The sequence below is a fragment of the Erpetoichthys calabaricus genome, chromosome 18, assembly GCF_900747795.2.
Source record: "Erpetoichthys calabaricus chromosome 18, fErpCal1.3, whole genome shotgun sequence".
NCBI lineage: Eukaryota > Metazoa > Chordata > Cladistia > Polypteriformes > Polypteridae > Erpetoichthys > Erpetoichthys calabaricus.
This window is the reverse complement of record NC_041411.2, coordinates 86,183,375-86,209,120: the sequence shown is the minus strand read 5'-3', so window position 1 is coordinate 86,209,120 and position 25,746 is coordinate 86,183,375. Positions and strand designations below refer to the sequence as shown.

The 25,746-nt window shown below is 38.3% G+C and overlaps 1 protein-coding gene across 1 annotated transcript in view; it reads left to right on the top strand.

The window, feature by feature from the left end:
• fancd2 (FA complementation group D2) overlaps window positions 1-25,746 on the top strand; it is a 51,181-nt gene that overhangs the window by 24,581 nt on the left and 854 nt on the right. Inside the window, exons 21-43 of the mRNA XM_028825156.2 lie at window positions 853-972; window positions 2,545-2,618; window positions 2,980-3,126; window positions 3,438-3,538; window positions 5,102-5,217; window positions 5,324-5,432; window positions 5,679-5,780; window positions 6,018-6,121; window positions 6,612-6,758; window positions 9,352-9,468; window positions 12,343-12,471; window positions 13,072-13,190; window positions 16,579-16,689; window positions 17,389-17,516; window positions 18,325-18,424; window positions 20,026-20,148; window positions 20,765-20,858; window positions 21,380-21,451; window positions 21,696-21,734; window positions 22,572-22,646; window positions 24,324-24,398; window positions 25,119-25,265; window positions 25,529-25,609. Coding sequence (XP_028680989.2) covers window positions 853-972; window positions 2,545-2,618; window positions 2,980-3,126; window positions 3,438-3,538; window positions 5,102-5,217; window positions 5,324-5,432; window positions 5,679-5,780; window positions 6,018-6,121; window positions 6,612-6,758; window positions 9,352-9,468; window positions 12,343-12,471; window positions 13,072-13,190; window positions 16,579-16,689; window positions 17,389-17,516; window positions 18,325-18,424; window positions 20,026-20,148; window positions 20,765-20,858; window positions 21,380-21,451; window positions 21,696-21,734; window positions 22,572-22,646; window positions 24,324-24,398; window positions 25,119-25,265; window positions 25,529-25,609 — 2,430 coding nt within the window. The remainder of the gene's footprint in view (window positions 1-852; window positions 973-2,544; window positions 2,619-2,979; window positions 3,127-3,437; window positions 3,539-5,101; window positions 5,218-5,323; window positions 5,433-5,678; window positions 5,781-6,017; window positions 6,122-6,611; window positions 6,759-9,351; window positions 9,469-12,342; window positions 12,472-13,071; window positions 13,191-16,578; window positions 16,690-17,388; window positions 17,517-18,324; window positions 18,425-20,025; window positions 20,149-20,764; window positions 20,859-21,379; window positions 21,452-21,695; window positions 21,735-22,571; window positions 22,647-24,323; window positions 24,399-25,118; window positions 25,266-25,528; window positions 25,610-25,746) is intronic.

The window sequence follows — 25,746 nt, the reverse complement described above, 5'->3', positions numbered from 1 at the left end:
TTTTGTGAGTGTAGATACAGGAAAGTTGAGTGACGGGGCAGAGTGAACTTGTGCCCAGCAGGCCGAGTGGTTTATGACTTTGTCACCCAGACATCAGTACTAGACTGAACACTAGACAACAGTGCTGATTCTTCACTTTTATTGGCCGCTGCGACTGTTACCATAATAAAGTATTAAAAAAAAAAAACAAACCAAACATAAAGCATGTACATCCACAATGTCCGGAATCATTAATCTACCTAACTTTGAATATAATAATATATTTACTTATTTTTGATTTGATTATTTAAGTCTTAATTTTGGCTTATTTGACAGCCGCAGTGTGCTCCAGGTTTCCTGTCTGGAAGGTATGGTGAAAGATCTGAAGTATAAATAAAAATTCAAAAATAAGCATTCAACACCGTCAAGTCCAGGTGTCTTTTAGAGTAAAGTGTCTTCTAGATATATTGTGTATATGTATATTTTTAACTATATAATTTATATGTATATCATTTTAAATACATATGATGGGACACACACTACGGTGGGATGTGGCTGTCATCTCAATACTTGACTCTGTGGGCAACTCCAATTTTCGCCAGTGCCTCCTCGGTGGCTTTACTCACAAGCCTCCTACATTTTTGGAAGCTGGGTTTTCATTCTTTAACGAGAAGTCCATGAGCAGTGTACTGAAGTTAGAGGTTAGGGTTTCAGATTTTATATATGGTCCATATTTTCTAAAGGAAAGCAAATTTCTAAAGACAAAAGCTTTTAAGAGCTATACAGGTATAGATCTTTTACTACACTTTTACTGATAGGAGAAAAAAAAATTGTAATTTTGCAATGCATATATAATATTCTTCTCTTACATAGGCAATTTCTCTGTTGGAGCTGGTACGTTCATGTAGTGAGTCTTCTCCTGAGGCATCAGCCCTTTATTATGATGAGCTTGCTAACCTGGTGCAAACTGGCAAATTAGACCCCCAAGTGCAGGTGAGTTGTGGTTGTGATTGTTTCTGTATTGTGCAATTTATTGTAAAGCCTGTATCCAAGTAAAAAAAATAAATAAATAAATGATAATCAAAAATGTGTTAACTTGGATTAGGAGGGGAAAGAGTAGCAGTGTCCCCAAGAGAAGAGTTTAAATATCTTGGAGTACTTTTAAAGGGTGTGGATATTTATGAGGGTCTTTGTTTGGTCGAGTGGCTGCAGTACTCCAGTCATACTCCTGAACAGTGGTGCTAAAGTGAGAGCTTTACATTTACCTTCAGTCCACCTCCCCTGTGGCTCGCGGGCTTTGGCTACTGACCATAGGTATGAAGTAAGTGGCACTTGTGAGTGAAATGAGGCTCCTGGGCATGGTTGTCTGTATACCCTCTGTGAGTGGTTAGGCTCAAAGGTGCAGGAGGACCTCTGAGTAGAGCTGCTGAGTAGAGAAGCTGAGGTGGTTTTGTCATCCAGTGTGAATGTCCCCAAAGTGCCTTCCATGGGAGGCAAAGCCCTGTTAAGAGACTCGGGGCAGATGTCTCGGCAAGGGCATGCCTGAAGAGTTGTATCTCTCTCTTGTGGAAGGTGCAAGAATCTGAATATCTGTGTAGATGATCAACTCGGCCTGTAACTGCTGGAATCTTCACTTAGAAATGTGAATTGAAAATGATGATTTTAATGATAACTGATGATGAGTTTCCAGCCACGCTAAGCTGATTTGTTGTGCCTTAATCAAATGAGAAGGAGCTTTGTTTTTGACTATGCCCAGACTTAAACTTACCCTCTTAATTAATTTTAGACTAAGAACTTAAATGCAAATTTATTCTTTTAGTTTGGGACTATGCAGTCTATATTGGTATGCATCACTTAACATCCCCCATATGATCTCTGAAATCTAGGATTTGGATGTTGTGTGAACACCGTATTATACAGTCTTTGCTTTTTCCTTAAGCCTCTTGAATAAACTTCGTGCCCTAGCAGTGATTGCCAGCGTGTTGAGAGGGATTTGCCTTTGTGTTTGGTCCTCATTCTACAGCATTAGAAACTTCTTCATATCTGATAAAGGTCCCGCTTACATTTTCGTTAGCCTTGTAGCGTTAAGTGGAGCTTTTCCTTTAATAGCTTGGAGAATTTTTTGCCTTTGTGCTTTCAGGATTGTCGTGCGACATGCCTAAATCACGAGGAACAGCATTAATTCATTTTTACCAATCATCAGTATTTCTCTCTTGCTTCTTGCTGCTGCTATCACTAACACTGGTTTTGCTGCATTTGGAAGCCATAATGCACTACACTGTAGTATTTTTAGGAAATGAAACGGAGATAATGCTACAGCACTCTCAGGATGTGCTGCTGCCTACAAGGACATGTATGCGGTCAGATGTTGCTCGAGTGAACGTTGTGGCGCATTTCTACATTAAAATCCTTTTTATTCATTTAAATATCAGCTTTTTGGAATCATGATAAATCAAAATAAATTATTTATATATGTGAAGGTCAGTGAGGAATTTGTTTTATTTGTGTGATAGAGCATGTTTATAAATATAAAAAGGAAGAGTTTTTTTTTTTTTTTTTTTGCAGGAATGGATCGGGAAAACTGTGCTTGAAGATTTCCAAGAAGATTTTATTGTAGACCAGGGACCTGAACTGAAAGGGTATGGGCTAAACACTGGATTGCCTTTCTTTAGTACCTGTAAAGGTGTTGCGTCTAATCAAAATATAAAAAAAATTAGGCTCTTCTCCATAATTTTTCACCAGATTCATTAAGTTGGGTCATTTGGGAAATACTGGACCCCTTTACCCAAGCTTTTCAAGTCATGATAAAATGGTTTCAGAGAATCTATTGATGCAGGTGTCTGATGGCTCAGCAGAAAAGCCACATCAACAAATGGGCCGTTTTTAGGCAATATTACCTTGTTTAGTAATATAAATGAGAAATGGCAGATCATAGTCTTTCAATTTGGGGAAAAGTAATAACGGCGGAAAAAGAATTCTGATAACCTGCTTGCATTACAGGACATTTCCTTTCCCTCCATTGTTAATGTATAATTTGGATGAGGATGATAATGAAGAAGGAATTGCAGTCAATCTTCTGCCTTTACTTGCTGAAGACATTCTTCAAAAAAGCCATCAATGGAATCCTCCTGGGCAAAGCACCAAGAAGTGGGTAATGCTAACTGTATAAAAAGCCCTTTGTATTTTCTGTACCCCTTGTCTCAATACCACCAGTGCTTATTTTTTCTAGTTTTGTAATTATGATTCGTTATGCTTCATAATCTACAATGAGCATAAATTACACCTGACTCAGTTACTGATGCATTTCAGAATTTAAAATTGGCCATGATTTATACATAATTTACTTTGACCCTGCTCTTCACTAGGTAGTGTAAAATATCTGGTATTTTTATAGGCACTTGTGTGACTTTTCATTTGAGGTTTTATTGAATTGAGATTGTTGGTACTTTTATTTACAGGAGGGTTTCACCTTTGTGCTTGGCTTCCTTCTTCCGTCTTTTACGCTTTTGTGAAGAGAGGCAGTATGAAGGAGATCTGGAGGAGATTGATGCATTGCTGGGTAGAGGCTACTTCTCATTTTAAGTTGTTACTAAAGAATTCTACTGTTGTTTCAAAAGTGATACTGATGAGACTCATCTATGTGACATCCAAGACCAGAACAGCGATCTACAAAGACATAAACTTCAGTTAATGAGAAAAGTTCATAAATGGGTGAAGGCTTAAAAATATACATTCTCTTTCTCCATTTATGGTTTAAACGTGGTGAGAAACTAGACTAATTATAAAACTAATTCAAACATTCTTAATGTAATAAATAGAATAATAAGGTTTATTAATAACATAAAGGTGATAAAAGATTGATCTATATGAGTACTGATGCAGAACAACAAACAGCAGAAAACATAAATCTAAGTTAGCTTAATTTTCATTCATTCTTTTTCTTATTAAATGAGCACAAACTAATGAATTGTCTCCCCTTTTTAGTTCTTGTCTAAATGATTGCTCAAGGAAGCATAATGTGATTCAGTTACTAAGGTCCTGTTGATCTTCTTCAGGGTGGTCGTCACTCTTTGTTTCAATCTTTTGTTGTTGCCCTCCGTTGTTGTACATTAATGAAGGGTGCACTTGTGGGTTTAGTTGTCTTATTTAAATTTAGGGAGAGAAACTTACAAAAGCTAAAGATTAGGCATCATGTGTTTTATTACTTTCAGTTCAACTAACACAAACTTCCAGAACTACACATGCTAATACTTTCCTTCATTGGCTTTACCTCACTAAAAGGTTAAAAACGGTTTTAATCTCAGGAACAAAAATATTATGCACTGATACTTCTGAATTCTTCAGCCTTCTGTGCCCACAGAGAGTTTTGGAACAAATGGAAGGAAAAAGATTAATACTTCTTGCATTTCTTTGTTACTAAAGTGCATGAAGAAGGTAAGTAGGACGAGTAAAGGAATGTGGGTACCTTGGTGTCTCATTCACAAATGAGGGCAAAGATGGGCAAGTTAGTGACTGCTGATGCTGCAAGTGAATGCGGTGCTAAATCAATTTTTAAACTGAGTGTGCAGCTTGGCTTTGGGAGACTTGCACAAACTGCATAAATTCACAACACAGACCCCTAAGTTCTAATTTTGTATTCAGGTGTGTAGTTTACTGTAGGGAGCAAGTAACTTACCAGCACCCTGAGAAGAGAAACAGAAGTAGCACTGGCACAGTAAAGCCTTTCCTAGCCGAGGCCCTGATCTGAAGTCAGGTGTTTTTTTGCTTCTTCCTCTGCTCATGACTTTCCCTCTTCTGTCCTGCTACAGTAGGCCTCTGTCTAATGGTGGCCTTTTATACTTGTCTATTCTTTCCACATTACTAAAACTCCGTGTTAGGTGCAAGATCTCGTAAACTCCTACAGAGAAACTGAGTAAAACATTTTAACACACTGAAAACTGAAATCTTTTATGTTTCAATAAAGCCATGTAGTTTAAAGCACAAACACTGGTTTAAACTTCACCTTGCTGTATGTCGCCAAGTACATTTTTTTGTTCGGTTCTTACTGATGTTTGCTTGTTATGCAGTAATAGAGTAATATTTTAAGAAGCTTTTTGATGTAATTGGCCTTTTTCTGTTACAGGCTGTCCTTTAATTTTAACTGATCTTGGAGTGGTTGAGAAGATGGAAAGTCTTTCAAAACTGGAGAAGGACTTCCTGTGCACATTACTCTTTTACACTATCAACTGGTTTAGAGAGGTCAGTAGATGATATTTACAAGTTGGCCATTTTTACTGAATGGTGCATTCTTGTGGCATCTTATCTCTTGAAAAGCATAAAGTCCAGAAATCTTTTGTTTTTACAGGTGGTAAATGCATTTTGTAGGCAGAAGGACCCAGAAATGAAGGGCAAGGTGATGATAAGGCTGCAGAACATTACATACCTGCAGACAGTTCTGGAAAGGTGCTTAGCAGGTTAGCATCAGCAACTTGGAGGCCTTGAATCTGACATACAAATTGGTAATATTCTAGAAAGGATTAATTTAACAGTTAATTCATAAATATTCAGTACATCAGAGTTTTATTAAATGCATTAGAATGTGACAGCAACACATACTCCTCCTCATCGCTTGCATAAAGGTAGTAGTGCTCTGTTGTAAAATTCTTTGTTTTAAGGTTAATAAATTGTAAATGCCTTACTGAATTCTGTGTTTATCTCAGCCACTTCATCTTTCATTCCTCCTCTCGCCCATTTTGATTCGGAGACTCAAGAAGCAAGCATTCCTCCTTGTGTTGCACTTCCTACAAAGAAGGGAAGCAAAGGTACTAATCTGCTTTGCTTATTTTGAAAGATTGGGTTTTCATCCCATTATATTTTTGAACCTGAATTTTAAATAGGAGGTTTTGACTGAAGGTTTCTATTTTATCGCAGTAATACAGATTGCCTAGTTGTTACAGCTTTTTGATATGATATCCCAGCTCCTCCACTATTAAGACTAAGCTTGTTTGGATTACTAGAGTCTCTGTTTATGCAACTAAACGATTTGGCGCTCTCTTAAGACAGCACTAGCCAAAAGAAAAAAACAAAGAATCGAAAGAACTCGTCGGGGGACAGCACTCAGTTTGAAGATGGAGGAGAAGCGGAAGAGACACAGCAGGATAAGGTAAAGGTTTAGCCAACATCTTCCTGCTGTAGTTTGCCTTTTTTTGCTGCAGTTCTGTTGTCTACACAATCTTGAAACACGCAAATGTGTTTTAAACACGCCCGGCTATGTGACCTGGTTCATGTTCCTTTTGTACATCTCTCTTGTTCAAAAAAGATCTAACGCATCCTATATGTCAGTAAAATCTCATCTTCCTTAGTACTTGATAGGCTTCTTTGAAAAATGATTAATATGTATGCAGCATACACTTCTCCTGGCTGGAATTAAGCCACACATTTGTTTTGCTCGGGCAGAATCTGCAGAGCTTTTACAAACCGTTGCAGCTACCCTAGTGTTTGCTGTAGGCCGAGTTGTACAAAAGTTTGAATTGGTGAGAAAAAATGAACTGTTTGAAATGATCAGGCATAAGTTTTCGCTTTTAAAATCTGCGTATCTGTAATGCTCCTGATTTACTGTATGGTAAGATTGTAATAACCCTAATTTTTTGCAGGATCTCAAGGAGAAAGAAGATGTAAAGTCAGATTTGGGTCTGGATTCTTACAGGGCTTACTTCCGTGAGCTTGATATTGAGGTTCTGAATGTTCTGAAATGTGGCCTTCTCACAAGATCCCTCCTTGACAGTGAAGAGCACACCAAGGTTGAATTAAAAGAATCTATGAATTGTCTTTACACTCTTTAAAATAAAAATAAGGTTGATTTTGAGTAGCATTTGTTAACTATGTAAAGAAACCTATTCATCTTATTTTGATACTAATTAGTAGAAACTGTCATGCTGGAAAGGTATCCTATTCTTTCTAAGCCTTACCCAAGTTAAAATGAATTTTGTCATGTGTCGATTACAAAAAGCATTGTAACATCCTTAAATAAGTGAGCCGTAACAAGGTCTCCACAGTAAATTTCTATTCCTAAACTGTTACTAAAGCAAGAAAGGAAATTAAGACAGAAATTCTCAAGGAGTATAAATGAACCTGAGACTGATGGGAATCTGTATTAATTAGAATGCAAATTCATCACATACAGCAACACCAAAGTAAGCATTAACTTGTCAATTAACAATAATTAATTATCAGTCCAGTACCTTTGTTTAAAAGACCTCCGAGGACAGTAATGATCTCATACTTGGATATGAAATGAACAGTATCTTTCCAATAGTTGCAGCTACTTAACTCAAGCTCTCCATTAGCTCTTTATTCCAGAACAATTCTAGGAGCTTCTGAATAATTGTTGAGCCTTATTGAGCCACCACAAGTGCTAGCACTATGCCCCAAAGTTGCTGTCTTTTCAAGCAGGAGTTTGCCAGAGAGACTTAGTGCTGCTAAGGCTAACCCTGTGAAGGCCATAAGGGGCACTAAGCTAATTGTTTCAAACTGTAATAAACCGGTGCTAACTGAAATAGCTGGGATTAAAAACAAAAAAGGCTAACCAAGGACACAACACTTGCATTTCCAGTTTTAGTTTCCGGTTAGTTCTTTGTCACCTAAATCTTGTACACCTTCAGCTCTTTGCAGCCCTGGAAAGACACTATAGTCTCTAATAAAGTAGCAGGAACTGCAAAAAAAGAGCAAATCGTCCAAGAAGGAATAAAATGGGGGGGGGGGGGGGGGGGGCTGTGCTTGAGCATTGCCTAGTTGCAAAGTACCTGATTGTCAAAATGCATTCTATAAAACAAAAACACCAAAAAGAAAGGGCCATGGACAGAGTGCAGGCCAAAACCTGACAGACATAAAATGAACTTCACATCAGGCAATAATAGGTCATCAAGGCAAAGTGTGTATCAAACATGTCACTTCCTTGGTTCGTGTTTTTCAATGGCCACGGTGACTGAAGTCATTAAGTACACAAGATGTATCCAGAAAAGTCAATTGTGTGTTTGTTTTGTGTTTTTGTTTTTTTGCGGACTGAAAGTGTTAAGAAGACTTTACTTCAGCAGTGCTTTTATGCAGAGATGCATTTAGTGTTTAGGGCTGTTAACATCAGTGGCATAAAACAAAGTAATGTTTGAAACAGCATTGTCTATGGATACCAGGTCATCTCATTTAGCCTTTTAGAAGCACATTGGAGGTGTGCATGGCAGGAAGAACTTTGCTTGGCCAAGGGTTCTACCACAATGGCACAGTACAGTACATAGTAAAGTCTTTTCGAGGCCTCTGAGGGAGACTGGCAAAAAGGGAACTTCATTGTATGCCACTGTAAAAAGGAGGTCAGCGACCCCGTTGGGCATGTGAACCAATGGCAGTGATAGAAATGGAGTTCAGAAAGGAGTCTGAGTAGACGTAAGGAGACCCAGGAGTGCTTGATGATCTGTCACGAAGGAGAGGCCATGAAGAACTGGCCAGAGGTCACATGAGTTCCTGCTGACAGATCTCACCACAGTGTCCGTTGCTGGGGAAGCTTATGGCAGGGTGGCCATTTAAAGATGTGGTTAGGAGGAAACCGGCAAAAGATGATGGTATGATAATGTCACAAATTTAAAATGTTTTTAAAAAAAAAAACCCATAAGAAATGCATACTAAAAAAGAACTAAAAAAAGAAAGTCCAATCCAGAGCACCTAAAATTAAGCTTAGTGTTTGGAGGAAGAAGTTAGAATTGTGTGTGAAAGAGAGAGAGCTGGGACTGAGCAAAGGGGTACACTATATGACCACATTTCACCAATCCTTCGGTCACTTCATTGGCTCCCTATCCACCTCCGTATTGAATGCAAACTTTGTCTGCTTACTCACCAGTGTATTCATGGAAATGCTCCACAATATCTTAAGGAACTCCTTATATTACAATCCACTACAAGAAACTTCCGTTTTGCAAAAACTTCACACAATGGGTGACTGAGCCTTTGTAGCCGCTGCTCCACGGCTCTGGACTGTTCTACCAGAGAGCCTGAGAACACAGCAGATTGTGGGCTGTTTTAAAAAAACCACTAAAGACTTTTTACTATTTAGGAAAGCATATTAACAAGAATGCTATAATTGTTGTTTTATCTCAGTTTTTAACTTGCTTTGCCTTTGTTTAAACTTTATGTAGCACTTTGAGATTTACTGCTAATGTAAAGTGCCCTATAAATAACATTTATTATTATTATATACTTCATGTTCTTTTCTTTTCCCAGCCTTAAATGCTTAATGTTATAATAAGCACAAATCTTTTGATACATTTCATCTCTGGTGTCATTTCAGGTATGGAGTAATGGCACAAGGGTGCTTTGTCTCATTACAGCTTCTAAATCTTTTTGCAGGTTACAGAGGTTCTGCAGCTGGGACCAGTGGAGCTTGCTTTTTTATTAGAAGACTTGTCCCGAAAACTCGAGTACAGTCTCAGCATCTCGTCTACCAAGAGGGCGCCTTTCCTTAAAGTACGTACAGTATGTTTCACCAGAGTATTATCACTGGATTTTAAAGATCTTACAGGCATTTTATAAACATGTCCATTGGTAACTTCTTTACATATTTATTTCAAACAGGGTGTTTTTGTGCAATAAATGTTTATAAAATACTGAAAGGATTCACATTTTTGAATATTACTAAATATTCTTTTGTTCCTACTTGTATTGTTAACGCATTCAGCTAATTAATTAGTAACTATTTATCTAACATACTTGGTAGAAACATTTTTCATGGCAACTGGAGCTCTGAGTGCTTTTTGTATTTTGTATAATGGATCAAGGCGGGTTTTTGGTCGTTTCACACCGAGACGAGTACCTTCAGCGTCGGTGATGAGTTTCATTTGGTCTGACCCAAGCTTTGCAATATGCATTTAGGCCCAGGAGTTTTATTTTTGTTTAGTCAGCTTAATTTGTCACTGTCTGCAAGCTTTCAAAATGCTGTTGTGTGTCCATTTCCCAGTAGTGGCTCCTGGCTAGGCCCTCTTCCACTGAGGCAATGTCTGGTTAATGAACAATTCTCTGCATCATCTTCTTAATGCTTACTTGCTCGGTTTCTATGGTAGACTTTATTGTGCTTCTAAGTGCTTTCAGGACATTAGTGAAAGTGTTAATACCCTACCTCACATGTCCGTCACCTCACAGTCTGAAAATGGAACTGGACAGACAGCTCCTTGTACTCAGGGCAGTATTTTTTCTATGACATTTATTTGTCCACTGTAATCCTCTTGTCTATCTTCTGAAATAATACCTGCCAAGTGAAGTGACAGCAGTGTCCCTTGTCAGTACTATGTTTCAGTCAGGCTTCATTTTAATAGAACTTCAAAAAGTCAATCGGTCTGGATACTGTCTCACTTGCAACAATCCGACACTGAGCCAGGCGGCTCGCTCATCTCTTTACAGACATCTTTAAGCAGTCTCTCTTCCACAATGTGCAATACCAGATTACTTTAAATCTTCTGTTGTTGTTCCGGTTCCTGAAAGTGATAAAATAGGTGGCCTCAGTGATTTACAGGCCTTCCGTTAGTCCTAACCCATGTGAAGTCTGTTACTGAGCTCGACCCTCTTTAGTTTGCATATCGAGCAAATAGCTCTGTGGACAATGCCATCAACACAGGCCTTCACTTTGGACTATAAAGGAACTTAAGCCAGAATAATGTTTGTAGACTTCAGTTCAGCTTTTAACACCTTTGTCCCTGAACTGCTGCTAACTAAACTTCTACAGACTTGACTGAATCCTTCCATCTGGAAATGGATTTACAGTTTTCTGACCAACTGGAAGCAATATGCTTGTGTGGGCTCCCACCTCTCTGACTGTCTCCATATTAGCACAGGTGCCCCTCAAGGCTGTGTACTTTCCCCTACTTTATTCACTGTATACGAATGACTGCGGGTCTGCTTATCGCTTCAGTAAAATTCATTAAGTTTGCGGATGACACCACCATTGTTGGTCTAATTACTAATGGTAATTAATGGTTCTGCAGTCCGTATGGTGGAATCCTTCAAATGTTTGGGCACAGCTATCACAAACACTTTCAGCTGGGACATTAACACCACATCCATTACTAGAAGGGCTCAGCAGTGGTTGTACTTTTTACGCCAACTAAAGAAATCAAATATTTCCCATCCGATCCTAGTTCAATTTTACAAAGCCATAATTGAAAGTGTAATCACATTCTCCATTGTTGTCTGGTTTGGATCAGCAACGGCACACTCCAAAAATCAATTGCAGCGTGTTGTGAGGTCTGCTGAGAAAATAATCGGCTGTGCTCTTCCATCTGTTGCAGACCTGTAGACATCTTGTGTCGCTAACCGTGTCAAAAGGATCACCACGAACTCGACTCACTCTGCTCATCATTTATTCCAAAAACTCCCCTCTGGTAAACACTTCAGCTCCTAACAAACACCTCAATAGTTCCTTTCTCATACCAGTAACTGTATGAAGGTGTGTGTGAGAGAACAGTGTTTGTACATGTGTGCACATTCATACACACTACACACTCCCTCTTTCACTTGCACATCTCCTTTATAATTGTACTATTCTGCAGCTTTGTATGACGTTTTTCTTTTTATCTTGTGCTATTTGTAATGTTGATGTTGTGTTCTATTATAAGTAGCTCAAAATCTAGCAAGTCAAATTGCCATACATTAAGTACTGACAAATAAGTCATTCTGATTTTATATTGCTTCCTTTCACATAGCACATCATCACACAATACCAAAAAGCAAGGTCTGAAGTCCTTGTACAATGAATGAATGCTAATTACTTTTATTTAAAATTCCACATTTGTCAAATCCCCCTCAGTGTCATAGATTATTTTATGCAAGCAGGTGTCACCAAATCTCCTACATTTGTTACATGTAATCCATGATTTCGGTGTCCGTAGAGGCCTCTGTGCTGTGTGTGCACTCATGCCATGCATGGTGACCAGGGGGTACTAAACATCCCAATTCCTTTGACCTCCACCCGTTTCCCTTTGCTTTTGTTGGAAGTGAAATGACCAGGGATTAGACCATCTTGTTCATTTTTTGTCCCTTTCAATAAGCAGCTTTGTAAGCACTGTTTGTTCACATGTTGGTTGTCTGGCACTTTTCTTGGCTCCAGTCATCCTCCTTTAATAATCTTTGCATTCTGTGCATGGCGTTGGTGGAGACAAAAATGCCTGCCTGTCTGTTATCACTCAACTGGAAAAATGAATGCTACACTTGTTGTGACCTTTTCATCCCGTGAAGTTTCAAATTCAGGAATCTAAAACACCTGCACTATTGTCTGGGGTTTTTGTATTTGGCAAATCAGCCGCCTCTGTTGGTATACTGAATGTGTTTTAATGTGTTTGCTTTTTTTAGGCAAAAGTTGATAAACATGTGGGGTTTTCCCACATAAAGCAGACAAGCCCCTCAGAAATTGTGGCATTTTGCATCCATCTGCTTCCTGCGCTGTGCAGCCATTTGGAGAGTACACATAACTACTTCCAGGTCAGCAATTTCAGTCTTCTGCATACGATACTCTTGGTGCTCTGCCTGAGCAGGTCCTTGTATGGTGAAGGTCAGAAAGGAAGGAAGGCAATGCTGACTTCAGGAAAACCCTGGCTAAGGTTCTCTTCTACACAACATGGATCTCACCTACTGTAGATTTGCACTCAAACTGTAATTATTAAATATATTTTACATTAGGAAATGTGGCTTACACTGAGCATATTTCTGACACTGTTAATGTTGTATTTCTGTCAAATGGCAGTTGACTAACAGTATCGAGTAAAAATAAAAAGCTGTTCCATTCAGGGTTCAAAATGGTTTGCTTTAAATAGTATTTCTATTAAAATTGATAGATGATATACCTGTAAAAATGTATATTTAATGATGCCACCTTTATAACAGATATGTATTCACAGGTAATAAAAATTGTTCTACTTGTTTGGCTTTAATTCAGTTGTGCGCCTCTGGCAAGGGGTTACTTTAAATGGCAGTTCTGATGTGACATTAATGACTTTAAATAATTATTATGATGTAACTATGAATATCGGTATGCTAGTTGCACTTTACTTCAATGGATGTATTCCAAATTATGTTTTGCAGGAACTGGCAACAGAAAATCAGGGCGTTGTTGATGCTCCAGGGCTTGATGTGAAGGAGCAGCAGCTCAAGTCTGTCTGTTACCACTCCTTACTTCAGACCCTGCACACTTTGTTCTCCTGGTGAGTCTGTGGTCAGTGCCTGGAAGGCTCAATAGGCACCAATCACTTGAGTGGCATTAAAATGGCATTCATTAGTTTAAGGACTGGTTTTCAAACTTTTCAAACATTTTTGGAGAATGAAATTCTTGCTTTCATATCTATCTACCCTTTTAGTAAATTAAACAAATTACATTAACCTTTTTATATTCTGTTCATAGTTCATACAAACTTGTGTTTGCAGGACCAGGGATGGTGTGTGTAGTGGGGCATTCCGTCCATTCTGGGGTTTCTAACCTCTGGCAGGAATGGTAATCTGGAAATGAAATTACTAATTCTACTTGAAATGATAATAAAACTGATTGCTTAACTCACTTTAATACTGGAATATTGAGTTACAAGTTTATATTGTAAATACAAAAAGAGTCGGACAAGACGAAATGTTGGAGCACCAATGGTGACTCTTGTATAAATGGCAAGGGTTTAAGAGAGGTTTGGGGGGAAAAAATAACAGCTAGGCTGTTGAGTAACACATTTTCAGACGACTGGTAAGTTAGGGTGCTGACCTCCAGTTTGAGAGGTTCTTGTAAGAAGAGGCCGGTTAAAGGTTGCCTGAACCAGAAGTGATGTTCATGTTCTTCTGGTCTGCTGGTAGAAGGAAAGGAGAGTCAGAAAGTGGCAGTGCCATCCCCTGATTCGGAGTGGGATTTCATTATAAGTCCTGAAGATATCTCTCATTTGTGCATGTGTGCTTAATATTCATTTAATCATTCGTGCTTTGCAGATATAATTGTTGATTAAGTGAACAAATTATAAGGGCACTTCCTAAAAATCTTTGTATGTGTATATTGTGCTTTGCTGAGAGCACAAACTCCCTGAAAATGCTTTTTATTTCACAGTCTGTGCTGATTGCCCAGTCGTGTAACAGAACATCTCATCAAAGGTGCTAGATGGGCAAAATAGTCAAACATTAAAGAAAAATAGGCATTGTTTGTTTGACACAAATTGAGCTTAAGGAACATCAACATAATCGAAGCAAGAGTTTACAGAAAGTAAAATAAATTAAAATTATGAGCAGCCTTTTGATTGCTAGTGGATTTGTGGTAAGAAGCGAGTAGCAGGTTGTGTATCCGCTGTTCTTTTTATAGTCTCTCTTTTTTCCTGATAAATATTTACAAAAAAAGGTCCAACAAAAGAGCCTGTTGATCTTGATGTTCCTTCTAAGTCCTCTTTCTTTTAACCAGCACATTTTTCTAAGTTTCTAGTTCTTCAAACGATCCAGCGCCAGGCCCACAGAGTTATCTGTTAGGATGCCTTATTTTACTACTCGTATAGCACCTAATATTTCTGAAAGCTAAGTACTGTCGTAGTTGTGTATAAGTAAAAGTTAAATCTATGTGAAAATTCAACAAAGATATGATAGGTCATATAATGTCTGCCCAGCTGCCATTAAACATCAAGCAGAGCAACGTACTTGTACAGGTAATGGGTGGGTACTGATAAACAATATTAGATTTTGCAGGTACAAGACACTAGTGCAGGGGTAGGCAACGTCGGTCCTGGTGAGCCGCAGTATGTGCAGGTTTTTGTTCCAACCCAGTTCCTTAACGAGAACTCAATTATTGCTGATGAAGCACATATTGCTTAAGTGACATTTTGATGCTTCATTTTAGTGGTCTCGCTTGTTAAGGTTCTCCAACCTTAATTGCTTATTTCAATCTTAAACTGCTGCATTCAGTGTTTTTAATTGCTCCTTATTAGCAATAAGATGTAAAAGACAAAGCAGCCAGCAGTTCTCCAGCTAGCTTTTTTCCAGTTACATCTGTGTGTGTTCATCATGCACTGTTTGATTTAATAAAACACTTAATAGAAAAATGTGACAGACTGAAAATGATCTGTTTTAGGCTTCATATCATTTGGATGATATCCTTGGAAAGGAAAAAAATCTACGATATAAGAGCCTTACATTGCACAGACTAACAAGCCATAAAATTAAATAAGGTCTGAGATTGGCAATGATTGGTTTCTAATTAAGCAATTAGGTTGGAATGAAAACCTGTAGCCACTGCGGCTCACCAGGACCGACGTTGCCTACCCCTGCACTAGTGAATGGCCTTCTTGTTGTGGTGTTTCCAAAATCACATTTTTCATGGCACATGATTTTATTTATTTATTTAATTTTTAAGTTTGCTCCATTTATAGCAGCATGCTAGCTTAAAACTATAAGTACACTAAAAAAAACAATTCAATTGAAAATATTCCATTTTTTAAGAGGACTCCGTACCTGACATGGGGATGATATACACATCAAGAGAGATAAAACTCTGTGTTCTTGTCATTGTCTCCTTTAAACTATTTTTAATAATAGTCCTAAAATATAATTAAATACATTTACAGGTAATATAGTTAAAAAGTAAACCAAGTCTTTCATCACAGAACAGAGACGTAAAGCTGAGTAGAATAAACCTGTCTCTAAAAAAGATCAATGGAAGTCACGTGGCCTGTAATCTTCATACTTGTTACGCATGCATTGGGCACGCACCTCTTTCTCTTATGTTGACGTGGAACTCGAAGATCGACCTGCACATTTGGCTACAAGCACAGATAACTCATCCCACAGAGTCTGTAGTGCAGATGATCAGCATTGTACTGTATACCCGGGCTGTGGTTACATCAACGTTGGCTGTCACGGCTCCAGAGGACGTCACACTGGCCTTGCAAAGCATTATGGGGTGCTGGTATTTAAAATAAAAATAAATTCTCCTAAACTGGCTGAATTATCAGTAAATTATTCGACGAACAAGGGTGAATGCAGCAAATTCACAGCGAATAACACTTTGGCAAAATTTGTGGATCAACAGTACAATTGAATAATAAAAAATAGGAGGTATTTGGAATATCTGCTGATGTGTCTTATATACAAGATATTTTAATTTTTTTACTTTTCTAATTTTTTATTTGTTTATTGATTGACTGGTAGATCTTGATTTCCGTAACTTTGCAGTGGATGTTTCTTGACTTTGGGTTTAGTCATCTCTTCTCAATGAAGCCGTTTTATATGAATGCAGCTCTGCAGATTCATTGGGCAGCACCCTTATTTTCAGTTTTTGAGATCTCATTTTCTGGAGATTTCCAGAACTTCACTGCTGTTACTATGGAGTTTTACAATGAGGTGTCATGTAGATAAGTGTTTGTGTTACAGATCTTTGTCCTAAATTTAAAGTATTTCATTTGCTTATTGTTTTCATCTTGATGGGTTTCTCTATGATCCTTTTTACATTTTTTTTGTTGTAAATAAAGGTTCTGTAAAATTTCATGTACATGGTATATTGTATTCTAAAATTATTTCATTAGATTTAATCTGTGGACATCACTTCTGTTCTTTTTGTTTTTTTAAAATTTTTTTTAACAGGAGTGAATTTACTCAACATGAGAACCGCAAACTTTTGAAATCGGCCTTGGGAGTTTTGGCTCAGCGTCTGAAAGAGGATGAAATTAAATTGAGTCTGGAAGAGCTTGTCAAGTAAGTTACTTGGGCAGACATCAGAGGTCTAGAGTAACTGTTCCTTGTGCTTCTAACTAATTGATCTGCTGTGAAAGGGCATCAAATGAGACTCTTGAGTCTTGCCAAAGTAATTTTTTTGTAATATGAATAAAATGAAGAAATAACCCATCAAGTATTATTTTGTAGTCCCTTATGCAAGTGTTCAGTGTAAGAGAAATGTCAATTGCATCTTCTAAGACACTTGTTTTCTTAATGGATTTGGATGAACTTGGGCTAAAGTGGAGACGTGGGCTCAATCACACCTGCAACTTGTAGCTCATCCATAGATGGGGGTAATAAAATGTGCAGTGTGCCATCGTAAAGCTTCTGTACAAGTGTGCCCAATGTGTTCTGATTATATCATTAATAACTAGCATTTCTAAAATCAAATAGTATACACTGTTACAAGGAGCATGTTGCAAAAAAACATTCTCAGGTGTGAATATCGTGTTAAATGCTGTAGGCCTCTCTAGAGTAGACCTTGGGGGTTCACTGTGTACCTTGAATTCAGTTTGTGTGAGGTGAGCACCATTAGAAGTGTTCTGACAACCTGGGAATTATAATGAGGGATGTTTGTAATCACACCTGTGGTTTTTATAAACTTTCAAATACCTCTAAACTGAATTAGCTTAACTATAAATCATTTTAGAGAAAAAAATAACTTTTTATTCTTCCTAGGAATAGTTTCCGATATCTGATAAATTTCCGGAGCACCCTGCCCAGCATCAGTCTTGGTCTGACTCTCTCTCATCTCCTGATTGTTGTGTCAGAGTTTGGACCCAGCACGCATTACCAACAGCAGATAGGTACCTACACTGGCATGAAGTCATGAAATGTCATTGTCGGCATTAATGGAAAATTGTGTGCAATTAATAAGCATAATGTGATTCACTTGGTAACACAGAGGAACTGGAAGTAGTTTTTATCTTCAAACATTTCTCATCCATATTATGAATTTCTTTTGCTTTTTCTGCCCTTTTTGTGGGCTGTTATCTGCACTTGGGAATAGTAATGTGAATAGGAACCTTCATAATTAATAAAAGGCCAGGTAAGGACTTAAAACAGAAAACACATTTTTGAGGAGATCTGAGTGATGTGGGAAGACAAATCAATATAAATTAATGGAAGATTGTTGTGGAAAGAAACCATTTAATCATAATTACCTATTTTATTTACATAGCACATTTCCCATACCCAAGGCGCTTATCATAATGGCAAAGTACAAAATGGCATTAGATTCTGGCCATCTGCTAGAATACTTACAAGAGCTGATTGGTCTTTTCATCGTTTTTGTTTATAAGAGACTTGTACAAAGAGTACCTGTAGTGATACAAGGAGCTCACACCAGTTAGTGGCTGAACAGGACATCCTCACAGTGATGTTAAGAATGTGAAAGGTCAGGCCATTCACCCCACTTGTAGAGGCAGCAGGTATGTGGTGCCCAGTATAATTCACTTTCCGGGGCCATTCCCATTGTCTCCAGGTACTACTTGATGACAGCCAAGATAAGCCAAAGTCGCTGTTTAGTCTGCTTAATCAGTTCAGTTAAGACTTGTGTTCTTTTTAGTGTTCTGCTAATAAACCACACTTATATCTACTTGTCTTCCTCTGAAGCTTCTCTGACCAGAGGATTTCTCTGCCAAGAATGGGTTTTGCCAAATGGTGAGAAGGAAAAGGGGAACAAATATAATGAGACGCTACAGAATCTGCTGAGGTAAAGCATAACATTGGTTTATGTTTTTGAGATTTTATTTCCTTCTTTGTTCCTAGTTGACATGAATTTTTTATATATAATATTCAAAACAATACACCTATAGGGGACCATTAATGAAATTTCAGCTCAGGGGTTCTCAAAGTCGGTCCGGGGGGCCACTGTGGCTGCAGGTTTTTGTTCCAACCAGCTGCTTTTTTTAATTGGACTCCTGGGCTAATTGAGTGAACTTTTATTTGTCAGATTCTGTGTTTTGGGAAAAATGTAGAAATTAGAAAACTAAGTTTGGTTTAAAAAAAAAAAATGAAAATATATGAAAGTTATATGGGAATAATGTTTTTTTTTTTTCTTTTTAACAATATTTTCATCTTGATTTTCATTCTGTTTTTTGCCAGGTGTTCTAATTGTTTAATTAATGCATTATTTTCTAATTAGTGGGTCTAACGCTAAAGTAGTTGCGGCCTTTGATTGTTTAGTGTTTGCCTGGCTGTCTGCTCTGCTGGTTGTCATTATTAAGAAACAATGAAGGGAGCAAACTGCGGAGAGAAAGGGCAAAATAGAATGAAATCAACAGAAGAGAGTAAAGTATTTAAATCTCTAGCAAAAATGGAAATATTCCTAAATGTCTTATAAATGTAAAAATCATGCTGTGCTGCTTTCTTAATGAAGAATAAGAGAAAAGAAAAAAAAATACCAGCTTGATTGCGGTCAGTGTTATCAGGTGTTGTCACTGATGGAATCTGGTTGGAACAAAAACCTGCAGCCACAGTGGGCCCCCAGGACCGACTTTGAGATCCCCTGTTTCAGCTTTTCAAGTCAAGCTACAAAGTGGCTTACGTAGAACTCTTATTTGTCACTGCTCTGTGCTGCCTTTCGTAGATTCATGTGATCTTAGCCACACAGGCGTGTTTCGTATCACTGGCTCTCTAACTGTGTGCATTTCAGGTCTTCAGCTGCATCACTCGTGTATCGCCTGTTGCAGATTTGCTTTGTCTTTCACCCAGCTTGGATTCAGCAGCACCCAATTCACAATACATATCTTCATTAATTATAAATGCTATTAACTTTTCTTCTGACTTATTTTTCACAACTTTCAAAAGACTTGTTGTATTATAAATGAAAACTGTTTTTGTTTTATAAATGTACATTTTTTCCAAATGCATATTAAAGTTTGAGTGTTCCAAATTAGGCTGAATATCCATGATGCCTTCAGCCATCATTACTCAGAGCAGACTTTTTAGTGTGATTGCTCCTATTGTCATGGATTAAACACAGTCTTGTATCCAGATGGATGAAGCAGTCATTTCCTTCTCAATTGGAAAATGCTTTGAATGAACTGAAGCCTTCAAATGGAGCAGTCGGCCAGTGTGTGGTCCGAGCCCATGAAGGCTGCATTACACTTTAGAGTGATGCCACCCAAGAGCAAGCAGAGAATGAGGTTGGGCCTACAATGTGTGCGTACAGGTGTAGTGCTGTATGATGTAATGTGCTTTGATATTTTATAAATACAGTACCAATATTTTGGCTTTGGGGAAAACTGGAGGTACAAGTAATAAAGTTACTTTTGTCCCAATTGTTTGAACCCTTGTTTTCCACTGCCACAGTATTTACTTTACACACACTGAGGACGTGCTGAAAGCCATTGAGGAGATTGCTGGGGTGGGAGTACCTGAACTCATCAACGCTTCCAAGGATGGCTGCTCAAAAACCTTCCCAACAATGAACAGGTAAGCTGGGTTAGGGTTAGTGACAAGGTTTGCATCTCAGTTTATTAAAATACATTGAATGGCTTACTTTATTTCAATCCTAGACCATCATATTTCAACATATTTCTTTATGTAAAGGAGGTTATAATTTCCTAAAATACAGGTGGGGTTTCCCGTGTCATTTTAACATTTTGTGCCACGCACCATTCTAACGTACTGTTGGAGGAGTGTAATAATAATAATAATAACCACAATAGTTTCGAAGGCAGACTTCTTATGCTGTTAGATGTGTGCTACAGGGCAGCAACACTAAATGCTTTCACACAATTCTGACAAATGTTCATTTCTTTTTAACTCCTGGCATTAATTTCATATACAGTATATTATTTGGACACACAATACCTAAAGAATTTGTGTGCTCAAAAATTGTGCTTATGTTATAAACTGAAAGTCTTATGTTGTAATGGTCTAAAGAAGAAAGAAATGCTTAAAAATCTCGCTCATCAGTATCTGATGATCAGACGAGCGTTTTCTGGAAGGATGCACACAATAGAATCGACCCCTTTTAAATCTAAAATGTGACTACAGGTAATGTGATTGTGTTTGCTCCATCTTACATGTTGATATTTAAATCTAGGCAAACATTTTTGGTTTTCTACCGTGCAATGATGATGGTGCTGGAGAAAACTGTGAGGAAGATTCCAGTGGGAAAACAAGATGACTCCAGTGAGGTAAGACATGAAAATGTCTCCTTGCCTTCTGCTTCTAGAAATGTCCTTTACTTGAGTCGAGTCAACACCTCACTTGGTTTGAACACAAAATGTATTGGAAGGTAAATGCAAGTTCTATTGCTTATTGCTTATATTATTAAATAATTCTGATGATAATCAACATGTTAACTGGCTTCTAAAACAGATTATGACTAGTGTAATAAACAGTTTTCTTGTAGTAGGATTGTTGTTTTTTTAGGGGTCACTATTTGGACATTTTACAAAGTATGTGTTTAAGATGTTGTTTTTAAATTTTAAATCTCGGCATATATGGAAAACATTTTGCTTTGCACCTGCCCCACTGTAACCTGTCATCTATGGGAAGGAGCACAAGCGTTCGTCCAAAAATCTGCTAAACTACATGCTGAGTTAGTGCGGTTAACAAGCAACAGACAACCAGCAGTTTCTTCTGCCTTCAGAGGTCCAACGAGATGCCCATCCCTGCGCTCCTCATTTTTATTTCATTGTCTTTCCTCTGACAGTTAAAAGCTGAGAAGCTCTGTACTTGGACTCTGGCTATGAGGGATTTCCACATCTTGGTAAACCTAGTGAAGGTGAGGAGTTCGATTTGCTTTGTAGAAGCTGTCCTGTGCAGTAAATCACACGCTGTTTAAATGTGTGCCAGGCCTCAGTCGGGTATCAAAGGTGTACTGTGTGAACCCTAGAAACTTAAATGAACTCTTTTAAAATGTCATGAATACATTGCCAGGCGTGTTTCGGCCCTTGATGACCTACTGGAGCACCACACAGCACGTTTATTCTACCTTCATCACAGTGCAATTTTCTTTCCCATTCTAGATTTTTGACAGCAGAGTGGTGCTTGGTGTTGGATTGAAGGTCAGTGGCATTAAATATAAAATAAAATGCTTACACTTTTTAGTTTTTTCTTATTTTAGATTTACAAAGACAGAAAAAGATGCCTTAGACCCTTTACTGTCACTCTAGGGGTCTTTGCCTTGTCCTTGTGCATTATATGGACAGATTTAGCATCTCTGATCTTTGCAAGACGTTCACTCCACCTGTACTGAAATGTGTGCGTGGTCTGCCAGATTGGGCATCGATGAAGGTCCCGAACTTTACCAGAGCTTTAATAGCCTTTGCAGCCACGTGTGTTTCAAGGGATTTTCTAAGGTTGTATGAAATCTCTTTTGATGCTGAGGATATCGGCTGTGAGGAACAGGAAACTGGAATTAGTGGGCCCTAAACCAGCCACATCCATATTCCATCATTCCAAACGCTGTCCACATACACTCCAGTCCTTGACCTTTAATGTTAAAACAGTATATCCAATAAGGTGAGAGGATCTTTAAACTTGGGCGCTATCTGTCTTCATCTCTTTTTATGATTTGGATGAAGATCAGAGTACACTTAGGAGGCATTCACCCCAAACACTTCAAAGGGTCTGCATACATTGTTTCACAAATGTTCTTGTGAAATGTCATTTTATGTTGCTTAGAATATTTCTACTTCATTTATAAAAGTACACTTTGGTTGCAGAGTGCTTGGTTCAGATTTGTAAAATCAATGTTTGCCTATCTTTTTATTAATCAATAAATGGGTTTGGAGAAATGAACATTAGTCACACTGGTGTGGTTTTTGATAAAAGAAGTACATCTGCCAGCCAGCTAGATGGTGTTTGAGTCGTCTTGCTACATTTTTCTTCTTTTTTCTTAGTTTGGGCGTCTCTTTGTAGAAGCCTTTTTAAAACTGGGGATGCCTGTGTTGGACTACAGCTTCAAGAAACACAAGGTATGGCCCTCTTCTTCTCTTGACAACTTCATTCATGTTCAGCTGCTGATCCTTCTGCTTTCATTCAAATTCTTATTTTATGAATTGTTCATTTTTCTAAAGAGTGACTCCTCTTAATAGTAATTGCAAGACATAAAGGTTGATGTGTGGTGCATTTCAGGCTTGTTTTTGTTCTAATTGCACTTTAAAACGGAAGAAAGGAGAGGCAGCCAAGTGGTTTGGGGTATTTTAAGTTTAGGTCAGAAGGGCCACAGAGGCTTTTATCTCGCACCCGTAGATGAGTTGATCTGTTCTTTAGGCGACTCTGGATTTGGATTACTAAACTAATTGATTCTTATTCTTTAAAGGCGGTCTCTTATGTTTTCTAGCATTTTGAGTTACCTAGCTGTGTTTGGTCACTCGTATTTGTGCCTGGCTATCTCTGTCTGTCTAAAACGAATGATGATGTTGAGTGTGCCAGTGTGGCAACAGCAGTCTGTCCCCAATAACAGAAGTCACTTTGTCATTGTTACCTGTGGCACATTAACTACACATTTAAGAATTCCAAACAATAATGCGGTCAATACAGGTAATAATAATAAATACAACCGTGTATTGCCATAGCTTGTTAAATGCTGAAATAGAATAAAAAAGACATTGAGAGAGCAATTTAGTATGAGACAAGAACTAGACACAGTTTAAAAGATCAGCTGTATCATAGGCCAGCAGCCATAACTCACCTGTGGGACTGAGCTTGTTGATGCCCAGCATAGACTGAAAAAGATGAATACTGATGCCATAGCCGCCTGATTTGAACAAAGGCAAAGGTCATTTTGAATGATTGAAATCGGAGTAATTGACAGAGACCTCAGCATTAACTTTTGCAGTGGTCCGTGCGATGCATATGTGTCTGTTATATGCCATTTGGTATGGGATTTGTAAAAGCAGTGTTAGTGTTTTGGAATGACCAAGGCAATGTGTTTTTATTACTAAAAATGTTTCTGATGCGCCATCTTTGGGAATGACAGGGACATAGCAAACACACAGGCACGTATCCTTTTATTAAGATAGATTTTCCATAAAAAATAATACCAAGAGACCCCGATTCCAGATGATGCCTGGTTACTGCATCTGTCGATATGTCCATATTACCTTTTATCAAATAATTTAACATGCAGTACATTTTTAGCATAGTACTATAGAGTATTAACACGTCTGCGTAAAGCATCAAAAAAAAAAACAAACATCGGTTGCTGTGGTTAATTTACGGTTGGGGGAACGACACTGACAGGGAAGGCACCAAAATGGCAGAAGCCATTGGTTTGGGCATGTTGTGTGCAGCAGATTTGAGGTCATCTTGATTTGAAAAGCATGCTGGCTGGCGGTGGGAGGAAGAAGATGGAGAGGAAGGCAGAAGTTTTGGTGGGGAGACCTGGTGACTTTGAAGAGTGTGAAGGTCTGAGGACAAAGGAAGCTGCGGACCGAGGGGTTGGATTGTTGACCCCTAAAAGTTGGGAAGCAGTTTTAAATAAAGGAAAAATTTTTACAACTATGTTTGAAATTCATGGTTGCCTGCATGGCTTTTGTGACTTTTGTCAGAATCGTCCCTTTTGACTAGATAAGTGGCTTCAAAATGAATAGAAATGAAATTCTGAAAGGCAGGCATTCTGCTGATTAAACATTTTCTGTTTCTTTCAGGAAGATGTTCAGAGTTTGCTAAAAACATTCCAGCTGAGTACACGACAACTTCATCACATGTGTGGCCACTCGAAGGTATGTGTGACGGCCATTAAACGGCACAGTGCATGCATCTTAAGGGTTAGGGTAATAATGTGGCGACACATTCTGCATGTGCCTCATGTTAAAGAGCAGTCAGGTCAAGAAGAGCTTTCTTGTCATTTCAAGCATCATATACATTAAAGGACACAGTCAGACGAAATAAGGACCAAAGGTGCAGCGAGGAACACAATCCGACAGATCACAAGAGGATGAATGGGAGGGGGGAATAAATAATATAATATCTATACATACATATGTACAAATAGCTACATATGAGAAAGGACTTTGGGAGAGAGGCTGTGACAAAGGCAGACTAAGGACTATAAGAAACCGTGCAAAACGGCAGGTAAGTGGCGTAGACGTGTATCATATGTGCAATTACACTGTGCAAAATATGAACAAGTGTGCATTGAGTTCATTGATTATGTTTTAATGGTAAGTTATACGTCGTCCTCACTTTATGCCAAGTTATTTTCAAAATTTGTCTACTGAGGTACACTGTGGGCACCACCAAGTCCTTAGAAAACCTTTAAAAAAGCACAAATCCAGATGTCCCACCTCATGCTTTGGTGGAGCTAATGGCTGGCGGAGTTACGTTTGAGCTGCCATTGCCACACCGCACAGATGAATTCAGACACTGGCATTAATGCCTAGAAACGTCCCTTGTTTGCCAAGTCCTTTTGTTTTTTGAACTGTGGAGCTGATGTGTTTCAGATTCGACAAGACACCGGACTCACAAATCACGTTCCGCTGCTGAAGAAGAGCCTGGAGCAGTTTGTGTACCGGGTCAAGGCGATGCTTGCGCTCAACAACTGTCAAGAGGCCTTCTGGTTAGGAAACCTTAAAAACCGAGACCTGCAGGTACGCAGCAAACTCTTCTCAGGTCACCATGGGCCTCTCTGTGTTTTTAACTTTAGCTTAGGTGATGACACTAGAAGATTAGACTCCCCCAACCCAAGGTGAAATATCTGCATATAAATATTTTATTTAAAAATCAGATGGCCTTTTTGTGGTTTTTAGTGTTTGTAGAAAAAAAACAGAAATCTGCTCTCATAGAAATATTTCTGAGAATGTGTTAGGAAGCCATCTTATTGGGGGTCTGAAACCATTTGATTGTTTTGTAGGGTGAAGAAATTCTATCACAGAATGCAAACGAAAGTGAAAGTGAGGAGGACGAGACTGCTTCAAACAGCTGTGATGAAGAGGTAGGTACAGTTTAATTCACCCCTCACTTGCATCACCTTTCATATTTAGAATTTATACTCGAGTCATTTTAAGCAACTGTATGCCGTTTTCTGCATAAGAGTCTCCCAGTAGCGACATGCTGAATTGGACAGACTTC